The following is a 24772-nucleotide window of genomic DNA, read 5'->3' as shown; positions in this document are numbered from 1 at the left end:
TGTCAGAGAGAGAGAGAGGAGAGGAGAGAGAGAGAGAGATAGAGAGCAAGACACACCTTATGCGGTATAGTAGGCACATAGAAAGCGGTGCCAAATGAACCCAGCCCCTACATCCTTTTCCCTGCCCAGACTAGGAACTGGGGAGCAATCCTCGGCTTGGGCCCCAATCTCAGAGTGCATGGGGAAGGAAACCAGGGGCTCTAAAGGAGAAGGGGATAGAAGTTATGGAAGGTAGGAGGTGGGGGAAGTGAGGAGAAGCGGGATCCTCCAGTGCCAGGAACAGGGGTAGGAAGGTGGGGAATCTGAGGGACTGTGGGATGACAACAGGAAACAGCACCTGCACTGTCAGGGCAGCTTTCAACAGCAATAGCCTCAGAAGCAATGGGGCAAAGGTGTGAAGGGAGAAGAAAGCTGGACCCAGCACCCTCTGAGCCTCTGCAGGAAAGAGACAGGCCCTGATATGCTACTGAATCAGCTAAAGGCATAGGACCCACATGGCGCTGGGAAGCCCACACACTGGTCCAGCTGCCTCTTGGTCTTGCTCTCATGGAAGATGGGATGACCTCAGAGCAGCCATTAGCTTTCCTTCCTGTAGGTCGTGGCTCTTTTCTAAATGAGTGAACCCACCTAGCCTTGCTGAAACCACTCTGCCTGCATTAGGAGGAGGGGTGGGCACGTAGGGGACACTCAGTTCAGCCAAACAGGCTCATGCTGTATCTCCTTCAGTCCTCACCACCCACCCAGCCAGGAATTATTTTAAAGGATGAAGAAACCAAGGTTCAGTTGTTCAATAATGCCAATTAGAAAGTTCCAGAGCCAGGAGTTTATCCCAGGTCTATCTGTCTCTATTGCATGTGTTTACCACTACTCATCCTAAGTATGTATGATAAAAACTACACAGCGTTGGTCAGTTTGGGCCCTTACAGACCCCATGTCCTCACGCTGTAATCAGAGGGAGGCTGAAGGTTTCTGGGTCCAGCCCTGCAGCCCTGGCTATATCGGGTGGTCTGGCCCTTTGTGATGCTCTGGGTACCAGGAGATGGGCTGCTTGCCTCAGAGGCAGGGGCTGAGCTGCAGGCAGCAAGTGAAGAGGCAGGCATGGTCCACCTGGGTGTGAGCACAGACACAGATGCTCCAGCTTCCTCACCTTCCCTGGAACACACTCCACCAGGATTCCTGGCACTGACCCCATCAGGACCTCCCAACTCAACAGCCAGGACGGGCCAAGTCCACCCCACTGTTCTCCGTTCTCTCTGCAGTTAGCATCTGTCTTATAAAAAAAACAGCCATCTCGCCTCAGGTGGTTCGGAAAACCCTTCCCCACTGCTGGTAACAGCTGACTTCACATGGGCTGTGACTTAATTAACACAGCACTTTATTTCTGTTTCTTATTAAATGCAGCAGCAGCCACTGCTGCTGTGTCTTCGCTGGGTGCCGGCTGCCTTGCTGCGCCCCACCTCGGCTGGGTCTGATCTCAGGCCTGAGAGCAACTGGTGCTTTTACTGGGACAGAAACAGGTGCTTGGGCTGCGACCACAGCAGGGGCCTGACCTCTTGGTGACTCAACTTTCTGGAGGCTCACGGACTCTCACTTTAGGCATGCAAGACTCCTAAACACTACAGCATTTTCCAGCCTGGGCAACAAAGTAAGACGCCATCTTTACAAAATGTGTGTGGCTTTTTTTTTTTTTTTTAGCCAATAATGGTAGTGCACCTCTATAGTCCTAGCTACTCAGAAGGCCGAAGCAGGAAAATTGCTCAAGCCTTGGAGTTCCAGGCTGCTCTGAACTATGATTATGCTACTGTACTCTAGCCTGGGTGACAGAGCAAGACCCTGTCTCAAAAACAAATGAACAAAGGAACTACAGCATCCTGGGCTGCTATTGGGGGAGACAAGCCCTCTGCCCTAGCAGTCAGCCATTCACACACCTCCAAGAAAGTGGGGAAAACAGAGCACACAGCTGACCCATGCCTGGTCACATTGCCTGCATGTGCCACCTGCTCAGATCACACAGCATATACATATACCATATTTTCTGGATTGTAAAAATCTATCATTGTAATAACAGACTTGAGACAGAAAAACAAAAACAAGCGCATCAAGGATATAAGTGTGAATCAATTCTAAGACCAGCACAAACTTAAGAACATTTAAACATGAAAGCAATAAAACACTTCTTATACCCAGGGCTCAGAATGTACCGCACTGCTGTAGGAGATGTCCGTGTTGTCCAGTCTTTGTACGGTGCAGGGTGAACGGGCCACAGTGCCCAGAGAACGCCATGCCCGCCTCCCCACAAGCCAGCAGACCACACAGGCATACAGTACGTGACAGCAAAGGTGCTCCACGACAGAGCTGTTGTGCTCTCTGTCACTCTGCACTGGGGGCGCCAGGGGCCATGCCGCACACACAGGCAGCCGGCACACTGCATTCCTGTTGCAGCGCCGGGTGACTGCCTACGTATCACACTGCATGCATGTGTGCCTGTGTGTGATGCTGCACGAGGGACTCCCCACTGCTCTACTGAAAATGTGGCCTTGAAAACGGCATGTGTCCCTTTCCTCTGAGCACTGTGTCCCTTCTGGACAACCTCTGTAGACCCCACCTTGTTTTTATTTACCGTGAGTGTTTTAGGCTCGGTGGCTCCAGGGCTGGAACCCACCTCATCTCCATTGTCATTTCTTGAGGGACATGACCTCCCAGAGACTCAGTATCCTGAGATTAATCACAGCAGCTTCTCACAAGCTTGTGAGGGTCCAATGAGGCACAGCAGTATTCACAGCAGCCCCCTTCACCATCAGCATCAGGAGGAAGCACCCCAGCCATGGACAAATGATAAACAACATGTGGTCTACACATACGGGGTGCAGGATTCAGCCTTAGGAAACTGACACATGCGGCAACAATGGATGGGCCTCGAGGACATTATGCTATATGCAAGAAGCCAGTCATAAAAGGACAAACGTTGCATAATTCCACTTATAAGAGGCTTAGAGTAGTCATTCATAGAGACAGAAAGTAGAACAGTGGTTGCGGGGTGCTGTGGGGAGGGGTGATTGGAGAGTTATTGTTTCACAGGTACAGAGATTGAGTTTGGGAGGATGAAAAAGTGACGGAGACAGATGGCAGGGACGGCTGCACAGCAGTGTGTATGCACCTAATGCCACCACGCTTAAAAATGGTTAAAAGGGCAAAATTCATGTTATGCATATTTTACCGCAATAAATAAGTATAAAGTGTTTTAAATAACAGTTGTAAGGTACTTAGCACCATCCAGGTGCATAGTAGGTGCTTAGTGAGCAAACAGAGGATAGAGCTGTTACGGAAGGGCCTTCCGAGGCGATCCTCCCACCCACCTCCTTTATCTCAACAACAAGGAGACTGGACCCCAGAGAGAGAAAGTGATCTGTGTAAAGTCAGATGCAGCAGCTGGGGATGCCGGGACGTGAGCCCCAGGCTCACCACATATGCCTCCACTCTGGCTTATCTGTGGTAGTAGGCGGGTGGTAGCATTTGCTCAAAGCGGAATGGAGACACATGCACTTTCCCGTGCTGACTCTCACACGTCCACCGGCTCTGGCTTCCGTGCCTGGGTTCCGCAGCCTCCCCATGTCTCTTGCTCTTCCCCACTTCTCCAACCACCCCAGGCTGGAGGCAGTGCCTTGGGCTGCTGAGACTATGGGAGGCTCCTTTCCAGTTACCTCAAGGGTGAAGCAAAGGTCTCTGGAGAAGAGATGGGCCTCCCCCTGGGAGGTGGGGTGAGATGGAGGGAAGAGCCTGACTTCAGGAAGATGCCAGAAAATTCCTAAGGACGTGTGCCGAGATTCTGGCCCTCTCAAAGAGGAGCCTGGTATGTCCCCCAACAGAGGTAGCCTATGTAGCTTTTATATTCATTACCTCAAGAGCTAAAATTCTTTTTTCCTAAGTAAAAAATGAAAGGTGGCTGGTTCTTTTGCTGGTTCAAAGGCTCAGACCAGGCGTGACCCACCAGAAGAGTAATTTAAAAGTTGGAAAGTGAGACCCAATTCAGAAGCAAGTGGAGAGAGCCCGGATGATTCCAACTTGGATGGGCCAATCTACCCAAGACAAATCTGAGCCCCAAAATTCAGTCACATCAGGGGCTTCAACAGGGGATTCAAAAGGGCTCAAGCTAAGATGACTGCATTTGTGTCACTTAAAAGCATGGGCAATTGGTTCTGACCCTCTCACACTGGTGTAGATCAACTCAAACGAGTTTACCTGGTCACCAATGGACCAAAATGGCTAAAATAAGCTTAAACCAGTGATTGCAAAGTGGCCATAGCCCAGACATCCTCATTGGTTCACAGCACACCTGTTAGGCCTGGCTCATGCTAAGTTGGAATACTTTGATGCACTGCAGACTGCCTTATATTAGCTTAAACCAGAGCGGACCAGCCTGGACAAGTTCAGACCTACTCAGATTAGATCTGGCTGATTGCAGAGGGAAGAAGGGAACTAACAGTGATTGATCACCTAGGTAGCGTCAAGCCCTGAGCTGGGGGCTCTCTCCACATTTTCTCATTTAATCTTCTCAACTGCCTAGAGCCCAGTGAGATGTGCATAATTAACCCTCATTTCCAGAGGTAAAATAACTTGCAGAAGATTTTGTATTTATTAAATGGCAGAGCTGTGATGTAAATCTCGCAGCCAAGGCTGTTTCTATTTCACTCTGTCTCCTCCCGATGTGAAAAGATCCTTAGAAACAGGTAGAGCTGGTGTTCTGGGTTTAATGCAGCCTCCTGAAGGGGCAAGGGGAAACTCTGAAAGTATCCTGAACATTTGAACACTTAAATTCCCTGGATAGAAACCAGTGGTGGAATCCATCACTATCATCATCAACGGTGAACATCATTTCTTGTGGATTAATGAGCAACATCTGGATGGGATTCCTGGCATGGGGTGCAGCTCTGGGACCATTTGTTCTCCAAACAAAACTTACTTGAAATGCTTGTTGCCTGAGAAAGGCTCAGAGAAAGCACACTTATTATTTTTGAGTGAATTTCCAGGGAGAGGAGGTTATACAATGTCTAGACGAGTTATGCCGTTAAGGGGAGAGAAGGCTGTGCCAAGAAACAAGACAGGAGGGCATTTGTTCCTTATTTAGAGAAAGTAACCTGACCTTGCCTACCCATTCCTGCCCCAGGGCTCAGAGTCAGCTTTAGTGCTGACGCAGGGTGGCCTTTGGTCTCTCAGGGTCAAGGTCTTCTGAGTGACCACAGTGACCTGGCTGGTAAGGTCAGACCCAATGCACAGTTCTTAGGACACCCAGGCTTTTCTGAGATGAGGCTTAGGTGTCAGAGCAAGTCTGTGTGTTCAGTGGCCTGTTGCCCACCCCAGCTTATGCCTTTCTCCCCAGTGGACCATTGCAGGGTCTGGATCTGGGCAGCCCATACACTCAGGCCCTGTGCTATCTTTATTTTAGAGTTAGCTGAGCCAGCTGGCCTATCTGAGGATTCTCCCCATTCAAAAGCTGTGCCCCTGGGATAAGGGGTTCCTTGGAAGCGGAATCCCAGTGTTGGGTTTGTGAGGGGAAGAGGGGAAAGGAGCTTCTCAGCATCTTCACAGCACTGCCCATGAAAGACCCTGTCCCAGAAATCCCACACGCCTTTGACACCATCCCCACCCCCCCACAACACTCGGACACCAGACTGGCCACGTACAGTACAGGGGGCCCAGATAAATTTAAATTTCATTTAAACAACCAATAATTCATAGTTTATTGGGAGTTCAAGTTCAACTAGGCATCCTGTATTTTTGTTTAAAACCTGGCAACCCTAATCTGGTATAATGGTCTGTTGGTGTATGGGTAGGTAAGTTAGTTTTGTTCTTCGAAGCCTTTCAGTTTATACTTGGTATAGATTTATGCATTCCGATGTCTTGAGTCATATTCTTTTCATTGTTCCTTCTTGCATTTATTTTTCTAATCCTTGACCACCTGCCTGTCTAGTCTTCAAACTTCCTGGTTTTTTTTCCACTAAATCTTACTTATATCAAATATTGTTTCATGTCTCATTTCTTAATTTTTAGAATCATTTTGCAAGACTTTGTTGGGCAGAAGTGCAGGTGTAACTGAGGAAAAACAGCCTGCCTTGGCTGGGGGACCAGAATCCTGGAGCCAGCGACAACTCGGAATTATTGGCTAATGACTGAGTTTTTAGCAGAGGTGTTCCATCTTGTTCAAGCCCAGGTCTTGGTCTGTGTGATACAGCTCTGTGTGTGTGTGTCTGTGTGTGCATGTGCATGTGGGTGCAGAGTGGTGAGAGCTCACCTGCAGAGCGCAGAAGGCCTGGGTGAAGGGTGGCATCCGGACCAGGTAGGAGGCAACGATGATGGCTGAGGAGTAGTGAGTGTAGTAGTGGCACTGGACAGTCATGTCTCCTGCAACAAAAAACACATGCTTGAGGTCTGCTTCCCTAGCTGTGCTCACGTGTGGCAGATAGTGTGCTACGCTATGTTCATAAATGGCATTTAAAAAATACATTCATTGAAGTTTAGGAAGTGAACAGACCTAAAGAAAAAGATTTAAGTCCTACGAACACAGGTGGCACATGAATGTGGCAAAATGTCTAAAGGTGACGCGCAGACGGACAAAGTTTGAGAACTAGAGTCACAAATGCAGTGATCATGAGCAAGTGGTTTAAACTCTCTGAGTTTCATTTTCCTTCTCTCTGGAATGGACCACTGCTTATACCAACGCAGGTTGGCCTGGCCCTGGCAGAAAGAAAGTGCTGAATGAACGTTAGTTCCTTCTGCCATTGCCTGCCCCTAGGTATGGAGTCACTGCCTCTTAACATCATACATCTCCAGGCAGGCTGCATGTTAGAATCCCCTGGGCTGTGCCACACCACAGACTTATTTAAATCCAAATTTCTAGAGGTGAGACCTGGACATCAGTATTTTCTAGAAGCTCCCCAGGTGCTTCCTACAGCCAGGTTAGAGTCCTCTATGCAAATGTAATCACTTGTAGGCTAGGTGACCACCTTAACTCTTATCAACGATCATTTCAGAGCATCCAGGTGAATAACACTGCACAAAGAGTCAAGCTGAATACTCACCTTCAGTTTTCTCAACTTCTTTATACCTCTGGATAAATTTCAGCTTCCTTTCCTTGGTCTGAGCCCCCATGGGCTTTGAAAGATCTCGGAAAGTCTTGGGATTCGCCAAGTTCAATGTCTAGAAGGCAGATGTGCGGCTGGAGTTAACTCCCCCGACCCACTTGTGCCCTGGGAGCCACACTCTTGAGTTTTATGGTTCTCTTTATTGGTTTACTGTCATTTGGTCTGACCCCTCTCTGGTGGTTAGCTGGCAGGCTAGGGTTTTATGGCCCCAGAGCCAGTGATCCACAAAGACTTAAAAAAGGAGAGATGAAAAATAAGAGGAGGAGAAGACTGAGTTCACACTCAACCTGTTCCAAGTTGACCCAAATCAGAACATGGCCACCAGTTACTGAAAAGACACTTTAAAAGAATTCCTGTTGTCTATGAGGCACTTGGCTTCTAAACTGCATAATTTACTCCAGTAGTTCAGGGTCCTTGCTTAGAATCAAACTGATTTTATAGAAAGTTAGAAGTCATCTGTTTGGGGAGGAAATGAGAGGAACTTGCTCATTTTTCCTGGAGGCCCACTCCTTTCTGGGCAGTGAAAGCATGCTGTGACCGCCCCTTCCCTCCCTTGGAATACACTGCAGAGGAAATTGGACGAGTTGCAGGGCCAGGTTCTCTGGGAGACTTTTTCTTTTAATGTTCTGTGTGTTAACAGGGGAGCCAAGATTTTCTGGGGTTTGCATTTCTTTATAGGAGGAGGTACCTGTGTATCTCTCTGTTTTCTTTTTTCTGAGATAAGGTCTCACTCTGTCGCCCAGGCTGGCATGTAGTGGAATGATCCTGGCTCACTGTAGCCTCGACCTCCTGAGCTCAAGTGATCCTCCCACTTCAGCCTCCCAAGTAGCTGGGACTACAGGTGTGAGCCATTATGCCTGGTAAATTTTTGTATTTTTGACAGAGACAGGGTCTCACTATGTTGCTCAGGTTGGTCTCGAACTCCTGGGCTCAAGCAATCCTGCTGCTTCGGCCTCCCAAAGTGCTGGGATTACAGGTGTGAGCCACTGTGCCAGGCTCATAACTGTTTCTTTCCACTAGCAGTGAATCCTCAAAGGTCCAGTGGGGGCCCAAGTGTCACTATCTCAAATGCCTGCACAAGCCAGGGGGAAGCAGGTGCAAGGGTGAGACGGCCCCTCTTAAGATCCCAGTGAGTGCTGGAGGGGACACACTGAGACCCACATTCAGCTTCAGCAACCTCGCCAGCTCAGGAAAATGCCTAGTTGCCAGGTCTCATGGTTTTCCAAAAGATATTGGAAATCCAGATTTTTTTAAAGGAGAAATCCCCTAATTTTTAAGTGTTGATAAATAATCAAGATTTTAAATACCCAGTATGACCTAAACAAAAAGACCTTCGAACCACCCTTTGCAACATGTGAGTAGGTTTTGTGTCTGAAGTGCCTCGGTCTCTGATGGACCATTAGTGCACTATGCAGTAGCCAGTGCTAGTTTCCCTGCATTAAATGTCTTAAGACGGGATGGGAGGTCACAAAGGAATGAGTCTCCCTCTCCCAAATCCTGAGGGTCTGCCATCCAAGCAGCCCTAGGCAGGACTGGCCAGGCTCATCTGAAAAGTGGCCCAGCCACCTTGTGTGCTTTACACACGGCCCAGCACCTCTCTGGATGGCCAGGGCCCAGGTGGCCGGGCCACTGCTCCACAGCTTGGCTGTCCCCACAGGAGCACAGACATCATCCTGGTCCTGCCGTGGAGTTTTTCTCCCCCTTTGTTCCCTGCCTGCTGGGGCCCAGGGGTAGAGGCTAAAAGAGACGAAGGGTCTGTTCTTGCCATCTTGCCATCAGCCTCCCCTGTCAGTACACATGTCAATCCAGATCTCAGAGGAGGCCCAGACGCCAACATCTCTGTTGCTGGACTTAAGCTACAGGGAGAGTGGCTTGTTCTTTCTGTGTGTCTGTATCTCTGTGTGTGTCTCTCTCTCCTTTCCTCCCCAGCCCCACTCCCTGCACACATTGATTTTAGGAACAAATTCCACAGCCCACCTCACTTGTAACTGCCTCTCCCCATAAGAACTGACCCTTGGCACCATCTTGGTAGATGGCGTCAGGTGCCTTCACTGTGAAGAGTAAGCCAGGAAGCCCCCTGGGGCTCATGTTAGCAATTATGCTAGTGGTGTTGATCATTCTGCAGGTAGAGCCAGGACAGGAACCTGAGCAGCCAAACACCAAAGGCCAACACGGGGTTAAGAGATCTGAGGCCAGGTACGGTGGCTCATGCCTGTAATCCCAGAACTTTGGGAGGCCAAGGTAGGAAGATCATTTAAGGTCAAGTGTTGAGACCAGCCTGGACAATGTGGTGAAAACCCATCTCTGCTAAAATACAAAAAAATTTAGCTGGGCTTGGTGGTGCATGCCTGTAATCCCAGCTACTCAGGGGGCTGAGGCAGGAGAATCGCTTAAACCGGGGAGGGGAATGTTGCAGTGAGCAGAGATGGTGCCACTGCATTCCAGCCTGGGTGACAGAGTGAGACTCCATCTCAAAAAAAAAAAAAAAAAAAAAAAAAAAAAAAAAAAAGAGATCTGAGCTTCAGCAGCCATTAGGCTCGGGTACCCAGGTTCACGAGATGGAAACTCCTAGCAGAGGCTCTGCATGCTGACTGAGGGTCTCTGTTATAGGGGTCTAAAAGTCTGAAGGCAGCTGTGGGTTCTACAGGAGGACCTTACCTCTGAGGTGTAGTCTGCAAGGACCCAGGGGAACACGGGGTACTGCATGTAGTCACTGCAGGTTCTCCCAGCCACAGTGTTGAGGTACATGAGATACTCAAAATTGCTGATGTCCCTTTTCTATCAAAAGAGACAGAAAGAGGAAAAACCAAACACGTTTGATGCTCCCCCAAAACCAGGGGTTTCACCCTTAGGCCTCAGCAGCAGGCCCTGGCTCTGTGGGTGAGGACAGGCCTCCGGCCGTTCGGTCACTTCCTACACATCTCATGCATGAGCTGGCGCCAACTCAGGACCCACCCACGAACAGAGGCAAGTGTATCTGGGAAGCAGAGTCAGCCAGGAAAATGACCCAATGCAGTTCAGCATCCAACATCAAGGATAAAAGATTTTTTTGTGTTAACTGTTGGATGCAATACTCAGAAGTTCACTAAAATCATAGCACATATGCTGTGGGTGAACTGATTGCTGACCTATTAAAGGTAAGAAAATAAGCAGAGGGGCCATGGCAGTCCCAGAGACAGAGGCCCTCACTCCCGGGCTCGATGGTCTGGCTTCCTCTGGGACTTTGAGAGTGCCCGTTCTCTGCCCTTGCCTGTTGGGGTGATGCTCACTCTTAGGGGCCCTCTGCCTCCAGAGGAACAGTCACAAATGGAGACAGGGCCTGTACGGGGAATAAAATCCACCAAGGCCGCCAAATGAGTGAGCAATGCAATATAGCTGTCATCTCTGACAGCCCCTATATGCTTAGGGGCTCTCCTTTCCTCAGCCTGCTCCTTAGGAGAGGATTTTGGACCTGGGTGACTGAAATCTACTTTCTCATCCCCCAATCTCTACAACTGCCTCTCTTGGGGTCTATTCCTTTCTCTGAGAACCCTGGGCTGAATGTCAGCTTGTCCAGGCTGGGAGCCACATGTGTATTCCAGGAACAAGAAGTGACACCCTTGCCCTGCCCCCCATGTGGCTGTATACATGTGTATCTTCACAAACAGGGTGTGTGTACCCACTCGGAGGCATCCACAGTGTACAGGTGTGCATGCACACGTGCACACACACACACACACACACACACACACACACATATATGCACATTCCCCAGCTCTGACTCCAAAGTGTAAGACTCGTCCTCCATCACTGAGATCTGGTCAGGGAAATGTCTGCGAAATTTTGGTAAATAAATAAGATCCCCACCAGGTGTGGTGGCTCACGCCCATAATCCCAGCACTTTGAGTGTCTGAGGCAGGTGGAGTGCCTGAGGTCAAGAGTTAGAGACCAGCCTGACCAACATGGTGAAACCCCGTCTCTACTAAAAATATAAACATCTGCTGGGCCTGGTGGCAGGCACCCGTAATCCCAGCTACTTGGGAGGTTGAGTCAGGAGAATCACTTGAACCCAGAAGGCAGAGGTTGCAGTGAGCCGAGATTGCACCATTGCACTCCAGCCTGGGTGACAAGAGCGAAACTTCGTCTCAATAAATAAATAAATAAATAAAAACAAGAAAAAGAATATCCCTTCTTGGTTGATCCACACACTTCCTCTGGGTCGCTGGGGCCTGGGCCATTCTCTGGCTTGCCTTCCCTCCCTCTGGAGGAGCCATTGTACCTGCCACTTCTGCAGCATGGTCCTGTCAGAGCCGGGGTATCTCCTGTGGGACAGAAAACCATGGTGGTGACCAAATATACCAAGGCGAACAAGAGAAGGGGAGAGGTGTCGTTTGCCTGGGCTTCATGGGGCCAGGGTGTTCGGGAAAGCTGCAGACTTCCCAAATCCCACAGCAACTCTCAGCGGCAGCACAGGGAGACTGCCGTCCAGCTCTTCCAGCCCCACCCTGACCTCTGACGGTCAGGTTCTTGCAGTCACTGTCCCTGCTCTGTGATGCCAGAACAAGCTGCTGCCTCAAGAAGTCCCAGGGGACATGCAGCCTCAGGCTTGGGGGCCTCCCTCACAACCCATGCAGCATTCCCCTGCCGCATCTTGACCTTCTTTGCCCCTGCCCTGACCTCTTTGCCCCTGCCTCTTTTGCCATGTGGATAAAATGCAAACAACATGGAGGACCATGAAATATGACATAAGAGTCTCCCAACTGCCTCTCCTACTCAAGAAGTGTCCACAGTCACCAGTTCTAGTGTGTGTTCCAGAAGAAATGTTGTACCCATATGCCTGCCTATATGCCTAGATAGGTTTTTTTTAAAAACTTCAATCATACATGGGATCACATGGTACGCCAGGGTCTCCACGCAGGCTCCCTTGTGCTGCCGCAGCCCTGGACACCGGCTCACACTGCACTTTCGAAACCATCTCTGCAGCTGCCGGGCAGGGTCGCACAGCTGGACCCTAACTGATTCATTGCCCCAGTGACAGGCTTTGTTCTCACAACTGACTTTTCCAGGGGCACATTTTGGCACATGCCTCTGGGATACTTTTGTGAGTGTATCCATGAGAGGTTTCTAGCTGTGGTGCTACTGGGTTAAAAAGTATGAGCATTTTCCATTTTGCTGCCTATGGCCAAATGTTTCCTTCAAAAGGCCGTACTAATGTGTAAGGCTAAAATTAAAGCCTTACGTATCAAACGAATGAAGTCCCATTGTGGACTGCCCTAGTAGGAAAACGGGTAGCAAAATGCAATATTGGAAAGGGTGTGGGGAGGAGCCCTCCCTCTCCACCTGAAATGTCTCTTCTACTTAGCAGGGATTGCAGAGCCCAGCTCCAAGGTGCCCCTTGGGTCCTTTTCCAGTTGTTTCTTCCCCTTCCCCATGAGACTCTCCTCTATACCCAAGACCGGGTCTTTGCTCAAGATACTTCACTATACAAAGCCAAATCTTATTTCCTCGCTCCATGCATCCTCTCTGCCATAGTCCTGTTCAGGCGCCCACAGACCCGGTCCCCACGTACGCTCTGCTCCACCTGCATGGTCTGTGTCAGGACCCTGCCGAGCTCAGTCTGGACAAGGCCTGGCTGTCCGTGTGTCCTGTGGGGACAGCGCCTCTTCATTTTCCCATCGTAGCCCTACCGTCACATCTTCTGTCCCGGGCTCTCTATCCCTCTGCATTCAATTCCTTACTTGGTAGATTTTCCGTAAGCAGAAAGCAACCCCTAGGCTGGGATTTACCTCTTCATCCCTAATAGAGAAGTCATCCATCTGGGCCATGTATCCAGGCAAGCAACACCCAACAATAAGCAGAGGCAAAACATACTCCAATGTACTGCTTTAGCTTGCAAAGCGTCAAGTGAAGATTTGGTTTTCCTGTTTTGTCTGTGATTCTGCCATCCACCCAGTTCTGAAGGGCAGGCTGCTCTTAAGGCTGTAGGCAAGGGCAGAGCCCAGGCTGGAAACAGTGAAGGTTGTGGTCTTTAAAAGGACCTGTGCTGAGCCCTTTAGAGCAATGAGCATGTGGAGTTGGCATTGCCACAGCCTGCTGATCTTGCTACTCTGTTTTAGAAGTTGATAGGGGAATAAGGACAGAAGAGTAAAAACGGGGGAGCTAAATGTGCCTGTTAGGGTCCAGGAAATGAGATTTGGCCTCTGATCCCCTCTCTTTCAGACATGGTTCTAGAATTTTGCTTGTAGTCATTCGTGATGTTACAATCAGGTGGAATGGTGTACAGAAGAGAAAGGCATTTCACCATCCCACTCCTCATTTCATCAGCTATGAACTCCAAGGAAGTTCCATCATTTCTGATACCATCAGAGAAAGACACCATTACCAGCAGTGCCAGGACACCTAACCAAACGTGAGTTCTATTTTTAAAATATTGTTTTAAAATCATATTAATCTGAAGGTGATTACAGAACTCTCAAAATGATCTATGTGAATTTTGCTGGTATCTGGTGATTAGTTGAATGTATTGCTTTAAGAGTTAATAAACGGCATCACCCATCATCCATCATTATCATGTAGGCTTTAGATTAAACAAAATGTTGCAAATGGTTATTGGCTTTCTAATGTGCTCCTGAAATCTATGGGAGGTGGCCTAAGAAAGAGCTCTGTCTGTGAAGTCAGGGACACCTGGATCCAAATTCTACCTTCACCACTTAAATGGGGGTCCCTGGGCGAGACAGCAAGCCCCTCTAATGTGCCATCTCATCCTTGCAACACACTGGCCACACCCATCACACAGGAGCATGGGAGAGCGAGTGTGACCAGGGGTCTGGGAAAGGCTGGCATTGGTGTGGGCACGGAGATACTCAACAGGCATGGTCCTGGTGATGTTGACATGGTTCAGGAGCAGGGGAGACTCTTTTCCACTCTGGGAGGAAGAAGAGTGCGGTGGCAGAGTGGGTCTTGTTTCTGGTCAAGACCCGCTTGACACTGCCAGTCCCCTTCTGGGTGACCTTAGAATTGTGCAACCTGGGAACCTGGGCACCTGCTCGGTCAGCCCAGTGGACACAATTCTGAGGAGCTCCTCGGGGTTTGCTGGGGGCCTGCACTGAGCTACAGGACAAGATTGGGGCTTGTGTGCAACTTGGGGTGGAGCAGAGAAGAGCAGAAGAACTCAAACGAAGCCAGCGAGGATTCTGGCAGTTATCCGGCCTCGCCTCATTGTGGCCTTGCATGGGTGGACACACAGGGGACATCGCATTACCCTTTCAGTCCCTTCCCACCCAGGACAGGCATCCATCTCTGCCGGATGACTTCAAAGATGGAAAGATTATCTCCGCATCATGACTTCGTGGCTAGTTCAAGTTCTTTCATATTTTGAGGGGTAATTTACACCCATGCTGCTGCTTCTTGTTTTTTTTTTTTTTTTTTTTTTTTTTTTTGAGACAGAGTTTCGCTCTTGTTGCCTAGGCTGGAGTGCAATGGCACCATCTCGGCTCACCGCAACCTCCACCTCCCAGGTTCAAGCGATTCTCCTGCCTCAGTCTCCCGAGTAGCTGGGATTAGAGGCATGCCCCACCACACCCAGCTAATTTTGTATTTTTAATAGAGACACAGTTTCTCCATGTTAGTCAGGCTGGTCTCAAACTCCCAACCTCAGGTAATCTGCCCGCCTCGGCTTCCCAAAGTGCTGGGATTATAGGCATGAGCCACCGTGCCCAGCCATGCTGCTTCGTTTTTAACCAAATTTCTGTCCTTTACTCCCTAGACAAGCTTCAGAAGCTGGAGCACTGCTGCCATGTGGCCCTAGGGCCTTCCCTGCTCCATGCTGCACAGCGTCAGTGCCCTTGACTTGCCTTACAGTTCTGCTTTGACTCTTCTCCCTTGGGCCAGCTCCACCCAACCAGCACCTCCACCCTACGCTAAAACCAGGCCCCCAGAGCAAGTGGAGTAGAGAAGGGAGCCAAATGCATGATCCAAGAGCTCATCCTCTCTGGGGGGCTAGCAGAGTGTCCTGTGGCTGGGCCTCCAGATATGGTGGCTTAGCCCCCAGACCAAAGGTTCTCAGCGAAGGACTCATCTGGCTAAAGGCTGCACTCTCTCAGCCCTGGCAGGAGTCTGGGGTCTCTGCCCATCCTCTTGCTCACCTGGCACTAGGAGGCTGGTGTAGCCCTAACATGGCAGACATCTACAGAGGGCCTGCAGGTTAACCTGGGCCCCTGAGCTAATGCAGACACATCTCAAAATCCTGCCGCCACTCCAAATTCTCCATGTTGTTTTGCCTATTTGCAAAAACAGTTTTGAGGACATGGTAAAATGGGTTATTGAGTGACTGAGGGATTTGGTTCTTGAATTAAGAAGCTCTAGGCATACACAAGTCACAATGAGAAGAAAATTCACTCATCTGGGCAAGCTGGAAACCCAGGCCTGCTGATGGATGTGGGCTATTTCTCAGGACAGGACAATAGTTTTGCTTAGCTATTGCCAGGGAGACTCCCTGGGTAGGGAATGCATAAGCTGGGGAGATGCTGGGGGCAGAATGTGGGAGGGGCAGAGCTCTTCGGTGAGAAGCCAAACACACTCCTTCTCTCCCCATTTATTTCTCCTAAGAAGCAAATCTGAGTCAACTTGGACTCTACTTTTCAGACCATGCAATAGGGCATTAGAAATCCATGCAGAGACAGACGTACCCTTTCAAACCAGAGATACCCCCCTGGACTAACAGCTTGCTGACCCTCTCTGTTAAAACTTCCTATCTATCTTCATTTCCCTAACGTGGAAATTCAACATACAGTTCTAGACCTAACAAAAATAACAGTTAATTGTTTAACCCATTACAAAGCATGAAGACTTTTTGCCTATTGTTTAATTTCCACAAAGGCCCAATGAAGTCACCACGAATTCCATTTACAGGTGAAGATATGGAGGCATGGGACAAGGAGGTGGTGTACAGGCCAGGGAGATATGAAATGCACCATTGGTGTCTACGCTAGGCCCGGCGCAGAGCAGCCACTGTAAACACTGACACAGTGACTGTTCAGAGCACCTGCCGGGATCAGACCTTGCTCCAGATCCCTGACGCTGAAGAAAACAAATGCAAACAAACAAAAATCTTCATCCTAATGCATGAAAAGCCAGTTACCTGACAAACTCATCAGTGACCTATATTTGTCGGCATGACATTAAAAAATGAGCATTAATAAATTGACCAGATTGTTATTGTGCAACCATGCCATAATATGAGGCTATAAACAGTTAAAAAATCTGAAAGTTGGCCAAGTGTCGTGGCTCATACCTGTAATCCCAGCACTTTGGGAGGCCAAGGAGGTCAGATCATGAGGTCAGGAGTTTGAGACCAGCCTGGCCAACATGGCAAAACCCTGTCTCTACTAAAATACAAAAATTAGCCAGGCATGGTAGTGGGCACCTATAACCCCAGCTACTCAGGATGCTGAGGCAGGAGAACTGCTTGAACCTGGGAGGTGGAGGTTGCAGTGCATACCAGCATGGGTGACAAGAGTGAAACTATGTCTCAAAAAAAAATAATAATCTGAAAGTTTATACAATACAAAGTTATTGCCAGTTGCCAAAATTGTGAGTGCTTTTAATTTTCATAAGGTTTTATATACTTATATTTTAAAATGTATTTATCTTGTATATTTTTGTCTTTTAGATATTGATTTTATTCTTGCTTATGTGCTTTATGATTTTTATATTATTTAATTTCAAGTTTAAATTATGTATTTATAATATTTTAATTAGAAGTATACTGAGTAGTAGAATTTGTGGTAATTTTTAATTTTTTAGTCATGTTCAGTCACAAATTTATTTAAATTCATTTGCTGTCTAAATTAAATTACATATTTTATTTTTTGGACTTATAATATGGTAATGTTTATATATTCAAAAATGTTATAATTAACTCTCTTTTATTTAATAAGATTTGTTTTTATTTCTAAATTGAAGTCATTTCATTTTGCATTTTTTGTACTTTTCAAAATTTTTACCACTTAAATTTAATTTTGGATTTGAAATTATTTATTTCACTTATTTGCTAATTAATGTATTTTCTAATGTATGACTAAGTGGAAAAATTTAGAGCATTTAAATTTCTTATTTCTGTATATACATCTTCTAATTTTTCTTCAATGCTTTATCATCTGCATAATAATTTTCATACTTATTTTGTTTTGCTCCTTTCTCAATTTCTGGAAATTTAATGTAAGAAAAAAACTGAAAAATAAAAGACCGTAGATGCACAAATAGATTAATTGCAGCCTTATTCATGACAATGCCAGGTCGGAAACAGAAGGAAAAGCAAAGCACAAGACTCGCTGCTGTGTGTTCATTCAAGACGCAGATTTCAGAAACTACACATCAGCATTTAATGACATACGATTAAGTGGGAGAATATGATTATAGGGCTGTATGATTTTATCAGTATTGTAGCTACTCTGATTTAATAGTGGAGAAAAGGTGCAAAGAGAAAGAAAACAGTAAGAAATAATTAAATTCAAATAAACAGATGAAAGCCCTCTCAAAGGCAAAGAGCAGAAAAAAGATACTTGCACAAACTGCAAATTAGAAGAAAGTGGATTGATATTTCGTGAATAATATTAAAGTGAAATATGTGTCCAAGAGAAATGTGTGTCTTCTTCCCTGTGTAGCCAGATCCCCCTGCCGTTGCCATGGACAGGGACTCTGCCCCAGTTCTCTAATGCTCTCCCGCTGACTGCTGGGTGAACCCGAGGAAAAACCCAGATGCAGGAATCACAGTGGGTGAGGCCTGGGGGCAGGCAAGCCAGGCTGTTGGGAAATTTGAGTTTCTTAGAGACTCTTTCAGCCTTGCGTCTTCTCACTTTGCAGGCTGGCGTCAAGACTATGCTAATGACCTCTAGGTCCCAACTCTCTTGTTGCCTGGTGACAGAGTTTCACAGTTGACGCGGAGAAGCTGGGACTAGCAGGGTAAGTTTTGCTCCGGTGGTGGCCCGCGTTTATCAATTTACTTTAACTCTGCCAAAAAACTGCTTGGATCTCTACTTTTTCTCTTCCTCCCTTCCTTAGAGTAAGCAGCTTTGGAAATGCCCGTTCTCCGAGTATGCTTTATTTACAAAGCCCAGACACCAGCTGATGCATTATTTAGGAGGGGAGGAAGGTTCCCTGAGCCCCAGCCAGGAAGGGCAGCTAGCTGGGGCATAGTGGGTGTCCGCAGGGGGCAGGGCCTGGGGAGGCAGGCGTGTGATTCAGTAGGGCTTTGGGGATCACACGGGATCCTCTCTCCAAAGTCTGGGTCTCCGTGAGTGTTTTTGCTGCTCTACAGGCAGGTGGAGATGTGTTTGAATTGCTTGCTTTCACCCTACCAGTCACACCTCTAAGGAAACTAAACTGTGAGGGCCTGTTCCTGCAGGAGGGTGGAGCCCAGCAGAGCAAACCTGATTACTGCTTACTGCAATGGGGCTTGGAGAGCAATCCATGTTTTAAGAAGTCTGGTGGTAAACTTTATCTACAAGTTACCCTGAACATTAGAACCCACTAATGAGTGGTTAAGCCATAGGCTGAGCTGGGCCTTGAAAAAGGGATTCTTCATGGGCCACATGGAAACACACTCCTCAAGTCCCAATTTTTAGGACAGATACAGTGGGAAAAGGCAGGCTTCACTTAGAGTCGTTGTGACTCCTCCTAAGTTTCTCAGCCTCTCTGAGCCTCAACTGCTGTATTTCTCTAGTGGAGATGAAAATGGACATGTCAGGTGGTTGTGATTCATTTATAATGTTTGTAAAATGCCTGGCCTGTAGTGGGTGGTCCACAGAATCTGTATAGAAACAGGAACCTCATTTTAATGTGCTAAAAATTAGGTAGTGTTGTCGCTTTGCAAAGGGTCTGACACATAATAAATTCTCAATACATTTATCAACATCATGGATGCTACGTGAACCAAGTATGGAATAACACTCCCAGCCAATGAAATGGGGACTCGGAAGGGTTAAGAAACTTGTGCAAAGTCAGGCCTAGGAGGACAGGGCTGTGACAGGCCTGTAAACTGGGCTGATCACACGCCTTCTGGGTTTGAGCCTCAGCCTCCAGGGGAGATGGGAGGCACTGAGACAGCTGCTGTCCACCCTGCAGAGCTCCTGAGCCCCACGGTTGTCTGGAGACCGGCTTGTTAGTGCCTGGCGCTTGTGCCTCCAGCTTACGCTTGGGTCTCCAATGGTCTCTCACTGTTGCCCAGCGTCAAGGGTGACTTCAGGCGCTTTCTCCCTTCCTATCAGCAGAGTGATGAGAGAGTGAAAGCTAGGTGATGTTTCCACGTCTCTGAAACCGAAGAACACAAGGTGTGCAACTGAATCATGCACGTCTACTCTGCTGCCAACCCCATCACCAACTCTCAGCCCATCACCAATGCAATTCACTGCCAACTTATCAGCTTCTGAGCTCCCTACCAGTCTCATATATGGAACTCACCTCAGCTCCTAGAGCTGGGTCTGATAACACAAGAGCGCTTCCTTTTTGGGGAGGGATGAACCATAAGGATGGGGCTTGACCTGGATTAGGAAGAAAGTTTCTCATAGGACCTAGCTCAGCTCCCTAGCTCAGCTCCCTCCAGCATCTGCAGAACATGATGAGTCAGGAGCTTCCTGGGCAGCCAAGAGAGCCACAGTCACCATTGGACACTGTAACGCCAAGCGTGCATGGAAAAGCCAGATGGCAGCGAAGTCGACGGGAAAGGGCACCAAGCAGATGCTGGGTCCAGACGAGGTGTGCGCCTCTGACAAGATCCTGGGCGTTTCGTCTGTGAAGTGGAGTGGCTGGATTAAATGAGATGATGCATGTGAGGCACTTAGATTTGGTCCTGGGCAAAAGGAAGGAAAGGATACAGGAAGTGCTAGGGCCCTCTAGCAGTTACAGATGGCTCTTGAGTTTTCTCTTTGCCTGGTCCACGTATACAACATAGAAGAATGTTCCATCTGCTCTGCTTCCACCACGGAGCCTGGATCTGCATGGTCCCTCCTGCGCCACGGCCTTCAGCACAGACTCCCCTCCTCTCCTGCCTGCAGCTGGCCTGTCCCCATCACTCTCCTTCCCTCCCTCTGCTCCTTCCCCAAGGCCAGCGCTGTCCTTCTAGAGGGCCTTATGTTGTCCCCTATCTGTGAGCACATGGCCCAGCTCGTGCTGCCCCTGCCTGGCTCTTAGCCCTCCACTCCTCGCCCTCTGGCTTGCACCCTCTTCCTGTCAGTTCTTTCCCAAATCCTTCCATGTGACCTCTTCATAGCATTCTAGTTACAGCTCAGATGTCACCTTCTCAGAAAGAGCTCCCCACCCACCTCAGTGTGAACTAGCAACGTCCCCACCAATATGCTCTTTCTGACTTTGGCATTCTCTATCTCACCATCAGCTATCGTTTGCAGAGCATCAACACCAACTGCAATGCTCCTTGGGTTCTCTCTCTCTCTCTCTCTCTCTCTCTCTCTCTTCTTCTTGATTTGCTCTCTCTTGAAATGGTAGTTTCACAAGAAACACAAAGGTATAGCCTTGCTCACTGCATATCCACTGACCTGAGCCACAGTACACTCCAGTAAGAATTGTTGGACAGATGAGTGAATGAGGAGACTGGACTATAGCAAGCTCTAGAGATTAAAAGTGAGTAAAGGCATAATGGTATCTATACGTAGCTATTATTATAGTTCTTTTTCTGTAATCACTAGTAATATTATTAATAATTTGTCAGTGCTTGAAAGGTTGCAGAGACTTTGTGTTTGGGAATCAGCAAAGATTGCTCTCCAACTCTTCCACCTGAAATTCCTGACCAGTGGGGAGTGGCCCAGAGCAGCTGGTTTAAGGGAGGTGATGGAGACTGTGCTGTCTGGTGACTCCCCCAGCTTTCCCCACCAGTACCCATCACTGGTGGTAGAAGCCAGATGACTGTTTGTTGAGTGCCCACTGCACACTGGTCACCTAACATTTTTATCACCTTATTCACTCTTCAAACAACCAGCAATTGACCAATCCATTTTGCAGAGCAATAAACTGGGCTCAGGTGTCTCACGAGACTAAACCTGGGTTGGCAGTGAAGGGGAGTGGGGCTCAATTTCATTTGCCTCACAGCTCCCATGTTCCCTGCAGCCCACCTACCTGCCTTTTTAGGCACAGCAGGAAACGGACAGCTGGCATGACTCACATACAGGTGGACGTCCTATCTGGAAGCTGCCGGGGCGATGTCCTGTCCTGAACACATCATTCTCAACTCTCCTGGCAAGAGTTATGTCTGTTTACAAAGTCCTAAGGAAAGGTGTCTGCCTTGTTGGGGACAGTGTCGAGTGCTTCAGTCATGATTTCTAATAAACCTGATGTAGATTCAAGGAGGAAAAGGAAATCTGAATTTAGGAAAAGTTTCTACAGAAGAAATTTAGGATTAGACATTGCCGCATTTCCTGAAAGACAAGGGCCTTCCATGCAAGCAATGAGCCCAAACTCCCCGTTTCCTCCACTAACTGGAAGCATTCCTTCAAAAAGCAGGCCACAGTCTTCCCACAGTCCTTCACGTCTGGATGGAGGTTGCAGGGAGAAAGTTCCGCTGCTGCTTGACGTATCCTCCCCACACTGCACCACTATACAGCCACCCGCTCCCAGCCGGCTATGTGTTGTTTATAGCACGGCCCTCCATGGCTGGCTGAGGGTGGGCTGGCTCTGAGAGAGCATCTCTGGAGGGAAACAGGAGCACTGCCTCGGGCTGCCTGCTCCTCCCCCTTCTCAGTGGCCACCTCTTGCACGCTGCTCTGTGACACCATGAAGAGCCCACAGATGACCCAGGATGCATTGGCTGCCTCGGATAACCAGACTCTCCACCTGTTGCCCAATCCCTGTATCTGCAGGGATGGGGACAACCTCCATCCGCAACTGCCCCAGGCAAATCTGGATCCAAAAAACCATGATCGTCACCACCCTGTCCCCTCCCGAATTCAGGTAATAGGAAAGCAGTATCGTGTGTGTGTGTGTGTGTGTGTGTGTGTGTGTGTACGTGCACATGTGTGTTTGGAGGGTGAATGTACATGCATGTGTGTGAATGTGTGTTTGTAACTTTGTTTCCTGGTTAGAAATAGATTTTATATCTATTGAAGAGAATTTAAAAACTATGTAGACATATAAGAAGGAAGGTAAAAGGAGCACAGCACCGTCACCGCCAGAGAGCTGTGTTGCTGATGTTCTTGGCTTCTCTCTCTTTTCTATGTGTGGAGGTGTGCATGCGCCAGAGAACAGGGGGCTCACGCAGACAGATGTATTTTCACCAACATGACATCTTTAGCATATTGCCTTTTGACATTTTTGGAAAACAATGTTTTGTTTTGTTTTAGTTTCTGTTTCTTATTTATTTCGTTCTATGATTATATTACACCGTAATTATTTAATCAACTATTGTTAGATATTTGGGTTGTTTCTATTTTTTTTTTAATTTTTACTATTTTAAATAGCGCTTCCATAACCATGTTTATATCAAAAGTCTTGCTCTTATTTACTAAAGGAAGATTCTTAGAAGTGGCCTCCATGTGTTCTCCGTAGCCTGGTCCTGCCTCTTCCCAGGGTACCAGCCATCTCTTTGCTTCATCCCGTCCCTCTGCCTTGGCTCTCATCCTTCTCCCCTTGGCCTAACCCAATTAAAGTGGCTTCAAATTCGATGCTACTGACCTGTCCCAAGCCCCCTAGTGTACTTTTTCTCAGGATCCAACAATCCATGGTGCCATCATCTGCTTCTATTTGGAAAGCATCCCTGTCTCCAAGAGGGTACACACTCAGGGACCAACAAATATTTTATGTGCAAGTGACAACCTGAGTTTTCCCAAGGGACCTCTCCCTTAAAACATATTCATGTTCTGGAAATCCTTTAACAGTACATATAAAAACACTGAGGCAAGTTGATTACACAGCAGCTGACTATCAACTATGAAATCTGGGACAAAGCTGAGAGCTGAGATCCTTCCTGAGGGCATGGGAGTCAGAACTGACCTTCTTGAGCACCTAGAATGTATCTATTCAACAAGTATTGACTAAGGGGCTACTCTGTGCTAGGAACTGAGATGGACAAGTGGACAAGACAGACCATGTGTCTTGGAGTAGGTGGGGGAGGAGAATAGGGGACAGATAGTAAATGCAAGCATAACAAGTAATGCATCATAAACTACATGTAGATCCCAGGTGCTATGGAGGAGAAGTACAGAGAAATAAGGGGCATCAGTGTGTGGGGGAAGGTCCATCTACATTATTAATAGGGGGTGGATGGAAGAAGAGGTGTCAAGCCTGCCGCCACAGTTTGGGCCCTGAGTGTCCACAGGAGGCCAAGGCTGTCAGCCCAGCCAAAAGAGACTGTGGTGGAACAGCTGCCTGGGAGCTGGGCTTGGGACAAGCAGGGTGTGAGCTGCTTATCATCATCCAAGGAGAAAATGCTAAGTAGACAGTAGGCAATGTGAGTCCAGAATTGGGGAGCGAGGTTCAGGCAAGAACCAAACGCTGAGGAGTTGTTAGTGTATAGATAGTATTTACAACAATGAGACTAGGTGGGCCCACCAAGGCAGAGACTGTAGACCAGCATGATGAGTGCAGGCAGAGAAGAGGAGCAGGGGCTTGACCATGGCCCTCAGGGGGCACGTGGCAGAGGCAGCCTCTAACCCAACCAGTCAACTCTCTCCCATGCCTGGGCTATTTCCACTCCCCCCTGACGTCCCCACTCACTGGGCTACAGTATGTGGTCCAGGACATAGTAGCTTCCTGCTGGAGCCCAGAGGCTATGAGATCAGCCCAGTTCAACTCCATGCCTGGTACCAGCCTCAGGGCTGGGTTTCTCCTGTTTATTTACTTATCTTTTATTGTGCCTTCTCCCACCCTCCCTTTCCTCCTTCCTTCTTTCTTCCTCTGTCCTTCTCCACTCCTTCCTCTTGTTGTCCATCCCCTTTTCTCTGTAATGAGGCCTTTCCCCAGGATGTTTCCTCCATCTGAACTCTCCCTGAATCCTCACTTCCTCTGATCTCTGCTCAGATATCTTCTTTTGAAAGAGGGCCCTCCTGGCCACCCCTTTCCAAAAAAGCACATCTTCCATTTCTCTTCTACTCTCTTTCTCTTTCTAACATCCATCACACCTATCATGATACTTTACTTTTGCTTGATTCTTCTTCTAGAATGTGAGCAAGACCTTCATTTTGTTTGCTGCCTGGAACAGTGCCTCATTCATCATAGGTTGTCAGCAAATACTGTTGAGTAGATGACTTCAAAAGGCCATGGGAAGTTCAGCTGCATCCTTAGAGTGGACCCTCAGCATTCCCTTTCTCAGTCATTTTACACCTACCCAGGTGGTAGGCGGTCAGCAAAGCTGCCACAGAGCTGCGAGCTATCCTGCAGCAGATAGGGTGCCACAGTGGACTTTGGGTCGTGTTGACAGTAGGCTCTCACTAGAACTAGAGGATGTGCTGTGTAGAAAGAACTCCACGGAGGAGATGACCCAGCATGATACAAGGGGGCCTGTGCAGCTCACGGGAACAATATGTCCTCTTGTCCCCCAGAATAAATTAACTGAAAGCCTGAACTCAGGGGATGGGGGTCACTGTTCATAAGGGCACTGGGGTGCAGGGTCTAAATGGGGTTTCTACCTGGCTGGCACCTGGAGTCCCAGC

The 24772-nt window shown here is 48.2% G+C and overlaps 1 protein-coding gene across 3 annotated transcripts in view; it reads right to left on the bottom strand.

The window, feature by feature from the left end:
- Positions 1-24772, bottom strand: part of WDFY4 (WDFY family member 4) — a 307995-nt gene that overhangs the window by 29425 nt on the left and 253798 nt on the right. For all 3 annotated transcript variants that reach the window (XM_017504669.2, XM_037729965.1, XM_037729964.1), the window contains 4 exons: positions 11398-11440; positions 9798-9917; positions 7077-7194; positions 6290-6399 (listed from right to left, as the gene is read on the bottom strand). In XM_017504669.2, the coding sequence (XP_017360158.1) occupies positions 6290-6399; positions 7077-7194; positions 9798-9917; positions 11398-11440 (391 nt within the window). The remainder of the gene's footprint in view (positions 1-6289; positions 6400-7076; positions 7195-9797; positions 9918-11397; positions 11441-24772) is intronic.

This window comes from Cebus imitator, unplaced genomic scaffold (assembly GCF_001604975.1).
Source record: "Cebus imitator isolate Cc_AM_T3 unplaced genomic scaffold, Cebus_imitator-1.0 Scaffold326, whole genome shotgun sequence".
Lineage (NCBI taxonomy): Eukaryota > Metazoa > Chordata > Mammalia > Primates > Cebidae > Cebus > Cebus imitator.
This window is presented reverse-complemented; position numbering and strand designations above follow the sequence as displayed.